Below are 11,586 nucleotides of genomic sequence, written 5' to 3'. Positions count from 1 at the left end.
TAACTATTGTGAATAGTGCTGCTATGCACTTAAGTGTACAAATATTTCTTTGAGACCCTGCTTTCAATTCTTTTGGTATGTACCTAGGCATAGAAGTGCTAGGTCATATGCTAATTGTTTAACATTTTGTGGAACTCTCAGACTGCCACAGCAGGTACACTATTTTACATTCCCACCAACAATGTATAACAACTCAAATTTCTTCCCCATTTCTGTTTTTATTAGAGCCATCCTAATGGGTGTAGAGTAGTATCACACTGTGGTTTTCACTTGCATTTCCCTCATCTGGCTACTTCCATATATTTTTTTTCTAGGGGTCATTTGCCTGACAACCTTAGCCCTCTAGAACATGGTCCTTTATGGAACATATTGTGAAAGGTCCCCTACACAAATAAGAGCAGTCATAGATCTTCTGCCTTTCAAAGTGCACGAAAGCCCTGCACTTTGCTCCCTGAGGCCCCTTATTCACTGAGTAACTCTTATTCAACATTCATGATTGGCTATTATGTTTTACAGAAGGGAGCTAGATAGTCCACTATGGCAGATATTGTGGCAAGTAAGAGTAGAAGTCTAACCACTACATCGTATACCGGAAACTAATACAAAAAGATAATATTGAATGAAGCTGTAATTGAAAAATAAAATTTAAAATAAATAAATACATTTTCAAGTAAAAAAATAATAGAAGTGACAAATATTCATCTGCCACCGAAGAAGAACTATAATATTTCCCAGGACATTTGTGACCCCAAGCCTTCAACCAGAGGCCAAATTATGGTCAATATTTTCTAAGAAGCCAAAGCTAAATATAATACATTTTAGAAAGATTTCCATAAAAAATGACTCAAGAAATTCACCCTTTGCTTTTGAATGGATAAGCTTGCATGGATTTCCTAGATACTTAATTTCCCATTGGCATCTCAAAAATTAGGTGATATTGAACTTCATCTTGAATGTGGATTCTACAAAGTTATAGAAGACATTGTTTAAAAAAATAAATGAAAAATTTTAAAGAACTGTAATTCTACTTTTTTTGATAAAGTTAACAGTTAGTTGATTTACCTTGTACTCATTGCTTACTTTTGCTTTAGAAATTCCCTGTTACTTCAGTATGTGTTCATGGCATACTGCCAGTAAATTAACCTTTCATCTGCCTTATCAGCTGAATTGCTAGAATTTGTTGCTGGTTGACACTGGGTTAAACTGCAAACCTTAAAGCTGCACAATACTGAATGTATGAATGAACAGTGCTTTCTGTCTCACTTATTTGTACATGCTGAAACCTTTTTCTAAGTTGTTCCAATATCCCTTCATGGAGACTAATAGCTAATAGAGCATACACAGGAAAAAAAAAACCCAGCATCTTTTCAAAGGATTTCTTTATGTGAAGCACATGTTACATTTCTAGCCTCTATCCTGCCTCATTTTCTGTGGGTCTCCAGCTAGTTATGTCATGACCATTTTATGTGATCATAAACAATTACATTTCAAGTACACATACAGAGTTACCTCGTAGAGCAACTTAAATTGTCTTAACAATTCCTGTTTTCTGGATTTTGAGAGCAGATAATCAAGCCTTCAATCAGAATGTAGTAAGGCCAGTTTAAAAACAGGTCTGTGGTAGCCTGTAAAAACTTGAGACGTGCAGGTGCATCATAAGTGTGTAAGAGTCTGTCATGTCAGGCTCTGGGATTTTCTGTGCAGTAGACCCAAGAATGAATTTCTTACCCCAAATGATCAAAATTAAGAATTCTTTTTAAAATTGGGTTGTTGCCTAGTCTTGTATTACAACAGTGAATCTAAGTATTTGCTTCCTTTTACTGTGCACAATTCTACACTGGGAAATTCACATTTTATTGACAATGGCTAATTGAAGTGTATTGCACTGTCAGTATTTAGATGCCTCCTGTTTTAAATAGTATATAGTTACTTCTTTTCTAAATCTAGAGTTTAAATCAGAAGCATTGTATGATATTTGCTAATTTTATTTTATGTTTTCATTGCAGGTTTCTGAGGTGTCTTTTCTGAAAGCTCTTCTGCTTTGATTCTACTCTAGAGCTGTCTCTTTATAAACTCCTCTCCTTACCACCCCCACCCCCACCCAAAACCTGGTGTGCTCATTCGTTTAATTTCTTTGATTCTCAGTTTTTCATAGTCAATTTCCCTCATCCTGATTTTGCAGCAATTTTTTTTCTTTACAATTGTAACATCCTTACAAACCATAATCTTTAAAGCCAAGAAATAGGGAGAAAAACTTTTCTCCCCCTGAACTGAGACCATTTCACAAATTGAAGGGCAGCCAACAGCATATGCTTTTTGCCAAAATAATTGAAAACATCAACTGGAGAGCACATAATTCTTTTGAAAGTCCACCAGTTATTTGAAGTAACTTTGGCAGAAGAACAAAATAAAACACTCAATATTTTAACCTTTATGGTTGCCTTCTTAGAAGTTGGTTTCTAATTTGGTTTTTAGTTATTCTGATACAATTTTTATTGTATGATTGGCTTTTTGTTTGACTAGACCTAATTTGACTTAAATGAAAACCTAAGTGCTAACGAAGAAATATTTCACCAAAGCAATCTGTGATCTCTTTACATTTAGCTTGAATTCATTTTTAATCTTTTAACAACAGCAGTAATACTGTCTTAGAGAGGGTGCACTTGATTTTATTTTGCTTTCAATATGACGGCTGTCAATGTTGCCCTGGTTCGTGATACCAAGTGGCTGACTTTAGAAGTCTGTAGAGAATTTCAGAGAGGAACCTGTTCTCGAGCTGATGCAGACTGCAAGTTTGCCCATCCACCAAGAGATTGCCATGTGGAAAATGGCCGTGTGGTGGCTTGTTTTGATTCTTTAAAGGTGAGTCTCATCTAAATGCACATAATGTTTAAATTAAATCTGTTTATTTCTATTTTTGAAGGATGATGTGCTTTGAAATTGGTAAAGTTAATAACATGAAAGTGGTTAAGTTTTTCTTTTGTTTGTTTTTTAAGACAGGATGTAGACCTTGTGTTTGTATAACTAAGCCAGGCTAAAGTTCACCCCATCAAAGACACTGATCAAAAGAGATAGGTTTAAAGAAAAAATTTTAAAATTTTTTGTAGGAATGAGAAATTTCAGCCTTGCCATAATTCTTGTGTACAATTTAGGTTTTGAGTACAGTGATCATAATCCTCATATAATCTAGAGAAGTCCTCTACTGAATTATGTTATCAAAATATAATTGTCAAGGACCGGTCAGCTTTCAGAGAATATAGTCAGGTCCAGAGAGAATAAGGTGAAAACATCACTATCCAGAAAGAAAATGATGGCATTTTAAAAGTTCTTAGTCAAAGTATATTTTGAATGTTTAACATATTGTTGTAAAACTAGATTCACTTGTTTTATCTTCCTGAACTGCTTTTTGACCAATTTCAAATTTGTCAGTACATTTTGTAAGAAAAGTCCTATTGCCAAGGTCAAAACCCCAAATAATATGCACTATAGAATAAACAAAATATGAAAGCAAAGGAAATATTATGTAGAATAGAACATATATGATTGCAGAACAAACAAATGCACTGATTTTCATCTTTTACTAAGTTATCCTTAAATTAAGGATAAAGATGAATAAATTAAAGAAGTAAAAAAGCAATAGATTCCTGGTCTAATTAGTAAGATTTGCTAGGATACATTAAAATTTTTTTCCAAAATGTGTTAAAATGAATTAAACTTAGCAAGAACTTTCAAAATTCTTGATATTATTTTATACTTGTCGTGACCAATTTTACCTTATTAACATTTTTATTTATGCACTAATAGAGATGTATTTCTTCATGTGCTCTTTTCTTTAAAAAACTTATCAAGTGATCCTACTTAAGTAGTTACTTTTACTTATTTTGTAGTTACTAGTTTTTGTTATAAATCATTCCAGTTCAAGAATGAAAATTTATTACCATAAAGGATGGTAATCCCTACCATTAAAAATGTCTGGATTACTCTTATTTGCAGTAATTATTATGACTAAAGGCTTATTCTGTTTTCTTTATTTCAGTTTCATTCAAGTTTCTATCTACAGTTACTTTGTATATTATTTAAATCTACTCTTGCAGAACTGGGCAGTGCCATGAAGTGGAAGAGCACTGGGTTAGTTGGGGGGTGGGATATGTCTTTCATCCAGTCCATAAAAAGGATCTGTCACTGCACTAGGAATTTTACGTATTTATTTTCAAGGCTCTGGGTTGCAGTCCCAACCCCACTATTGACCTTGGCTACTTAATCTGACACAACTTGAGTTCTTTCCTCTCTAACAGATGGATCTTCTTCTCTACTTATCCTTCATGATTATTGTGGAGATTTCAATAGATAATATAAATGAAATATCATCTATTATTATAAAAGTGAATTAAATAAAAGGTTTTCTTACTATTAGGAGTCTTCAAAAACAGTTCTATTAAGTTAGTGTTTATTATTTAAAACTATATACTCATGTTTCAAATGTATACGCCCAAATCTAATTGCCTGAGTGTCATGTTAGTTCTTCAAGCTAAGTATCACTGTTTTTATGGTTTACTCTTTGACATAGAGTTTCTTTCAGGTTTTGTAATATCTATCTTCCCAGACATCTGGTGGAAGGATACATGTGATGTTCCTAATCATTGTTATAGTTCAAATCAGTTCTTCCGCTTAAAGATAAAGTGCCACAAAGGAAACATCTTGAGGAAAAGTAATATAGAAAGTGATTGTTAACAAAATGCATACTGCACTATCACTTTAAAGCTTGGAAAATGTTTAATTCAGAAACTCATAGATAAAAGCCAATAAATATTAATAAACCACTTATTTAAAATATACTATCTATTCACTGCATTCAGAGTTTTAAAAATAATTTTGCATTATGTTAATACCTGATGACCAGTCACACAGGATATGGATGATTTGCATCACTATTACATTATCAAATTTTAATGAAAACCTTAATGTTTCAAATATACAATGCCTTCCAAAAAAGTTTCTATTTAGATAGCATATTTGTCACATTTCCATGTCTGCACAAAGAGCTTTGTAGTTCTCTTCTTTTATATTATCTTTATTCTAGACATGCTTGAAATGTATGCTAAGTTGAGGGTAATTGACCTATGTGGATTGTACTGTTATCATATCTATAATACACAAATTACACACCTCAATGATTATTGCAGCATTTGCTACCCCCTCTCTTGAGTTTGTATAATTGAAACACCTTCAAAATGCACCTGTTTCTTCTTTTATGAGTGGTTAAATAATTGAAGCAATCATTTGATGAGTTTTGGGCTGATGCTTTTGTTGTTTTTATTTTTTATTTTTATGAGGACTCCTTTAACAGTAGGTACTCTACCAGATGATGGTTCTTTGCCGTCATAATAGGCAAAATAAATATAATGTCCTATATTGACCCATAATGAGATAATATTGTGAATATAAGGAGGGCAAACTTGATGGCTAATTGTGCATTGTGCTGAAGTGCTCTGCTCATCACTTTGTGAATGTTGAATGTTCAATGATAAAGGTTTCATTATCTTCAGATAGAGCCCTAGAGAGTGTAGCCCATAGATTATTTTCCAGCTACATAAAAGAGTATTGTGTTATGTTGATATGCAGCTGTTTTTTTACTCAATTGCCTAGTCTGCTTGACACAATTTATTTAAAAATTTCACTCCCAAGTATTGCTTAACTCATTCTGCACCAAATTTTTGATATTACAGTTTACCATTGATTTGGTTTGGTATTTTTAGTGAATGTTTCTAGCAATTAACAAAACATCATCATTAAAAATACCAACCTAAAATCTTTGAGATTATTTTCATAGTCAAGAATGTTATCTTCATGTATTCGCTTCAACAATGTCATATCTTGAACCTTCCCTTCCATACCTGAAGCAGTGTGATATCAGCCATCTGTTTTCCAGAAAGAATATAAATGCTATCATTATTTCATTATGACATATCAACACCCATCACATCTGCCCAATCCACTCACCACTTTGGGTAGTTTTGTAATAAAAGTTATCGGGAAAGGTCTTAACATCTGGCACAGTCAGAAAATAGTCATGTTAACCCATATACATTCCTAAAATATTTGAACTGGGTAAGGAACACACATAAAACAGTCCCACACTATCTTTAAATATCTCATATTATCACAAGAATAATATTTTCACAAGTGAAACCTGTTCTATAGGCCTATGAATGTCAATCTATCCTTGTAGGTCAAATTGTCCTCAGTTGCCAGTATATTTTGCACTAGTATCACTAGTCACAACAGTTTTCACTAGTTTAAAATTTGATCATCTTTTGACTGAATATTTACCTCATCCCCGTTTGCTAAGGGAAAATTTATAGGGAGCAGAAGACTTTTAGCTACATAATCCCAAGGGTCTTTGGATTATACAAGATTTAGAACCATTTTTGAGCTCCATCAGAGGTGTCTGCTGCTCTACAAAGACACAAAGGCAGCACCTGTCATCTTCAAACTCAAGGAAAATAACATTTTACTTAAGGATCTCTATCTTCTATGATATTAACCTTACAAAGGAAGTGTCTTTGGTAAAGGTCAATGCTATTTTGGACATTTCAAACACCACTTGAAAGACTCATGGACAGAGACAACATTTGTTGCTTTCAGTTTTATATCCCACATATGAGTGAAATCAGATGGTTCATAACTTTTTCTGACTGACTTATTTAGCTTAGTATGATATTCTCAAGATCTATCCGTGTTTTCACAAATGGCAGTGTTGCATCTTTTCTATGGCTGAGTGATATTCCATTGTTTTTACGCACGACATCTTCTTTATCTAATCATTGTCCTGGCCACTGTGAATAATGCCATTTACAATGAACACAGGTGTGCATATATCAATGAATAAATGTTTTCAAATTTTGGGGGTAGATACCCAGAAGAGTAGTTATTTGGTCAGTTGATAACACTATTCTTAATTTTTTTTAGGAATCTCCATGTTGTTTTCCATCGTGGCTGGGTCAGTTTACATTCCCAGCAGAGAATGTACATTCCCAGCAGAGAATGAGGGTTCCCTTTTTTCCACAAACTCTCTAACACTTATTACTTGTCTTGTTGATAATAGCCATTCTAACAGAGGTCAGGTGGCATCTCGTTGTAATTGTTTTTTACAGATGTCCCATTTTTCCCCCATTGACCCTGCTCCAGCCCCCCTCCAGGCCTTCACTGCATTACTGTCTGTGTCCATGGGTTATGCACATATGCATATAAGTTCTTTGGTTAATCTCTTCCCATCCCTCCTTCCCTCTGAGATTCGTCAATCTGTTACATGCTTCCATGTCTCTGGATTTATTTTGTTCATCAGTTTCTTTTGCTTATTAGATTCCACATATAAGTGAGATCATGTGATACTTGTCTTTCTCTGACTGGCTTATTTCACTTAGCATATCACTCTCCAGGTCCCTCCATGCTCTCTCAAAGGTAAGAGATCCTTTTTTACAGCATGGTATTCCATTGTGTAAATGTGCCACAGCTTTTTTATCCACTCATCTACATTGTAGTTTTGATTTGCATTTCCCTAATAGCTAGTCAAGCTGAGCATCTTTGCATATATCTGTTGGCCATTTGTACGTCTTTTTCAGAGAATTTTCTGTTCATATACTCTGCCCATTTTTTTTTTTACTTGAATTATTTGTTTGGTGTTGAGTTGTATGAATTCTTTATATATTTTGGATAGTGACTTCTTGTAGGAGCTATTTTTCTGATCAGAAAAATTAAAAAACAGCTTTTTTAGAAAACTGATATAGAGACAAATTTATTTTAAAAATATATATACTTCCGTTACCCAATGGAATTCTTAATATATTTCTTTTTAAAATTTCTTTTTAAAAAATATATTTTTATTGATTTCAGAGAGGAAGGGAAAGAGAGAGAGAGATAGAAACATCATTGATGAGAGAGAATCATTGACTGGCTGCCTCCTGCATGATCAGGGATTGAGCCCACAATCCAGTCATATGCCTTGACCAGGAATTGAACCGTGACCGCCTGGTTCATAGGTCAATACTTAACCATTGAGCCAACCAGGGCTAGGCCAAAATTTCTTTCAGTGACAACTGTGTTTTTAAAACAAGATTCATTTGCTCCATGGACTCCCAAAGGATTTTCACACACTTGCGAAGGAATAATGTTTTAGAAATATGCTTAATTTAAAATATACCATTCTTTAAATAATTTGTAGCCATCTGAAGTTATGTTTATGATAACTATGCCAGAATAATAATAAACTCTTCCTTCTATTGACTGCCTACTATATATCAGAAACTTTTCACATGCTGACTCTAATTCTTACAACAACCCTGTGTAGACTTTACCTTTGGATGGCCCAGGTTTCATCAGCTGTGTGGTCTTGGATAAGTAACCAAACTTTCTGTCCCTAAGTTTCCTCATTTGTGAAAATATAGAACCTACTAACACCTACCTCTGCAGGTGCATTCAAATGAGATGGTCCAAGTAAGGTGCTCAGGACAGGTCCTGATTCATCATAAGCACTCAAAATATACCTTTCAAAAAAAATAAATTCTGGATGTCCTGAAAATTTAAACATGAAGAACAAATTAAATTATGACAATACTGTAATAATGTGTAGGTGGACACTTATAATCATGTGTGGGGAAGACCTTCTAAGCATTCTTAGAAGTAGAACCAATAAAAGCAAAGGATTATTAGAATGGACCACACAATAAAAATAATTTCTGAATGGCATAAAACACTACAGTTAGAAGATAAGCAATAATTTGGAAAAAATTGTGACACACATGACATTATTTTAATATACAATGAATTTTATGAATAAAAAAACACAAACATTAAAAAATATTTTCTTGCTCAGCTGGTGTGGCCCGATGGTTGAGCGCTGACCTATGAACCAGGAGGTCACAGTTCGATTCCCTGTCAGGGCACATGCCTAGGTTGCAGGCTCAGTCCCCAGTAGGGAGTGTGCAGAAGGCAGCCAATCAATGGTTACCTCTCATCATTGAGGTTTCTATCACTCTCTTTCCTTTCCTCTCTGAAATCAATAAAAATATGTTTAAAAAATATTTTCTTAGTAAAATAGGCAAAGGACATAAACAGCAGAGCAAGACAGTTTGATGTGACCAATTTATCTTCTTCAACACTTTGAGGACATTTTATGAGCCCTATTGACACAGCTGCTCTGATGCAGCCGCTGAGTTTCAGCTGTCCCTGTTATAATGAGCATGCTCCCCTCCCTGTCTAACCTCCATCCAGAGGACCTTCACTTTCTACTGCAGTCCTTTCTGAATTGTTTGTATTTTCTTTTACAAATGCATTACTTCTAAGGGGAGAGAGAGAGAGAGACAGAGAGAGAGAGAGAGAGAGAGAGAGAGAGAGAGAGAGAGAGAGAGAGAACTTTGTTAGATAGGGCTTGCCTGTAAGAAGAAATGAAAATCATCTCTGTTAAATAAATTTTATGATATTAAATATAATGTTTGCATACTCAAGTCTTAAAAGTAAGAATTTAGTTGAGCATTTCCTCTACAGCCTGGAGCTGAGAATAGGGAATCTTGTTGTAAACCAAATACCTTCCTTCTCCCTCTCCACTCAGTGTCTATATCTATATCTGATTCATTCATTCATTCATTCATTCATTCATTCACTGGATAGGTACATATTGAGCACCTATTGTGTGCCAGGCATTGTGGTAGTCATGGGATCTAGCAGTGAACTAGAACAGTCCCTGCCACCATGGAACAGTCTAACTGGGGAGTGATCAGGCAAAAAAGAAATAAATGTTTAGGTTAATGACATATTGTTAGGTGTGAAGGAAAATGAAGCAAGAAAAGAACACAGAAAGCAGCAGGGGCTGCTCTTTTAAATAAAATGCTCAGAAAGGCCTCTCTAATGAGGTGATGTTTGAGGAGAGGCATAAAAGAGGTGAGGGAGTGAGCTATGAAGATTTCTGAGAACATTCCAGGCCAAAAGAACAGCAACAGCAATCGCACTGAAGCAAGAATAAACCTGGTGTGTTTGAGGAAAATCAAGACGACTGGGGTGGCAGGCACAAAGGGATGAAGTGGGAGAGCTGTAGGAGATGAGGTCAGAGAGATCTTGGGTTTAGGGAGATCAAGGAGGACTGTGTTTATCTTAGTAAAATTCAGGGCAGTTGGCCTGTTCTGTGCTGGGCTTCTCTGGACTCTTCTGATGTGTATCTTTTTCCTGCTGTTTTTTCTCTGTATCTTTTTCTCTTCATAAATCGTAGCCATTAGTATAATCTTCTCTGAGTCTTGTGAGTCCTCTGGCAAAGCACCAACCAAGTTTTTTCATACATTATTCTTCTTTTTCATACATTATTTACTTGATGATTTTTAAAAACCTTTTTTTTTCTCTTTATTAAGGGGTTGTTTCTTTTCCTTTTTATTTTTTAAAATGTAATTTTTGAATTGAAAAAATATTTTAATAATTAAAATTTAAAAACAACTGGTTATTAATTGGTGAATATATGAAGAAAATGTGGTTTTATACAACAGAATATTACTTATTTATAAAGAGGAACTAAGTATGAATATAGGCTACAACATGGATGAACCATGAAAACATTATGCTAAGTGAAAAAAGCCAGCTCAGAAAGACCACATGTTGTGTGATTTCATCTATGTTAAATATCTAGAGTCAGCAACTCCATAGAGACAGAAAGAAGATTAGTGGCCGCCAGGGGCATTTGTGGTAGAGGTGAGGGGGCAGTGGAAAGTGACTGCTAATGGGTAAAAGGTTTCCTTTTGGAGGTAAAATATATTCTGGAATTAGATAGTGGTAATGGTTGTACAACTTGATGAATGTGCTAAAAACCACTGATGTGTACACTTTAAAAGGTGAACTTTATGGTATATGAATAATATCTCAAGAAAACATTTTTTAAAATAAGCATGATAAACTGTCAGAGAGGAGGGCTTTGGGGGGCTGGATGAAAAAGGTGAAGGTATTAATCAAAAAAACTCATAACTCATAGACATAGACAACAGTATGGTGATTACAAGAGGGAAAAGGGGTGGGGGCAGGTAGAATAAAGTAAAGGGGGGATAAATGGTGATGGAAAGAGACTTGACTTTGGATGTTGAACACACAATACGGTATACAGATGATATATGACAGAACTGTACACCTGAAACTTATATAATTTAATTAATGTCACCCCAATACACTCAATAAAAATAGTTAAAAATTAAGTATAAAAAGATATGTAGTGAAATCTCCCTCTCATCTCATTTTTCAGCTATCCATTGATTTCCCAACCAATATATTTAGCCCTACAGATATTTTATGTATATACATGCAAATATGTACATACCTACTATTAATTTTTTACACAAATAGTAGCATATTGTTCTCCTTGCATCTTTTAGTTAAAAATATTAAAAGTAAAAGGATGAGGAAAGATAATACCATGAAGACATTGATCAAAAGAAACCTTGAGGTGCTATATTTATCTTAAATAAAATTGCACACTGATATTGGGCTCTAGTTAGTAACTCTGTTACTCACAGACAATGTAAATACTCTATGTAGATGCTAGGGTTCAACAAATAA

The 11,586-nt window shown here is 34.4% G+C and overlaps 1 protein-coding gene across 4 annotated transcripts in view; it reads left to right on the top strand.

Annotated features, from left to right (window-relative positions):
* Positions 1–2,209: 2,209 nt before the first annotated feature.
* The window catches only part of MBNL3 (muscleblind like splicing regulator 3), a gene marked incomplete at its 5' end in the record, with an annotated part of 59,820 nt that continues 50,443 nt past the window's right edge, over positions 2,210–11,586 (top strand). For 3 of the 4 annotated variants that reach the window (XM_081115232.1, XM_081115230.1, XM_081115228.1), the window contains one exon: positions 2,686–2,862. In XM_081115232.1, coding sequence (XP_080971358.1) covers positions 2,686–2,862 — 177 coding nt within the window. Of the gene's footprint in view, positions 2,863–11,586 lie in introns of all 4 variants that reach the window. The other variant, XM_081115229.1, reaches the window with a different exon arrangement.

Source organism: Myotis nattereri (assembly GCF_964212035.1).
Source record: "Myotis nattereri genome assembly, chromosome: X".
In the NCBI taxonomy this organism is placed as follows: Eukaryota; Metazoa; Chordata; class Mammalia; order Chiroptera; family Vespertilionidae; genus Myotis; species Myotis nattereri.
Note: the sequence above shows the minus strand (reverse complement) of the source record. Positions and strands in the feature narration are given on the sequence as shown.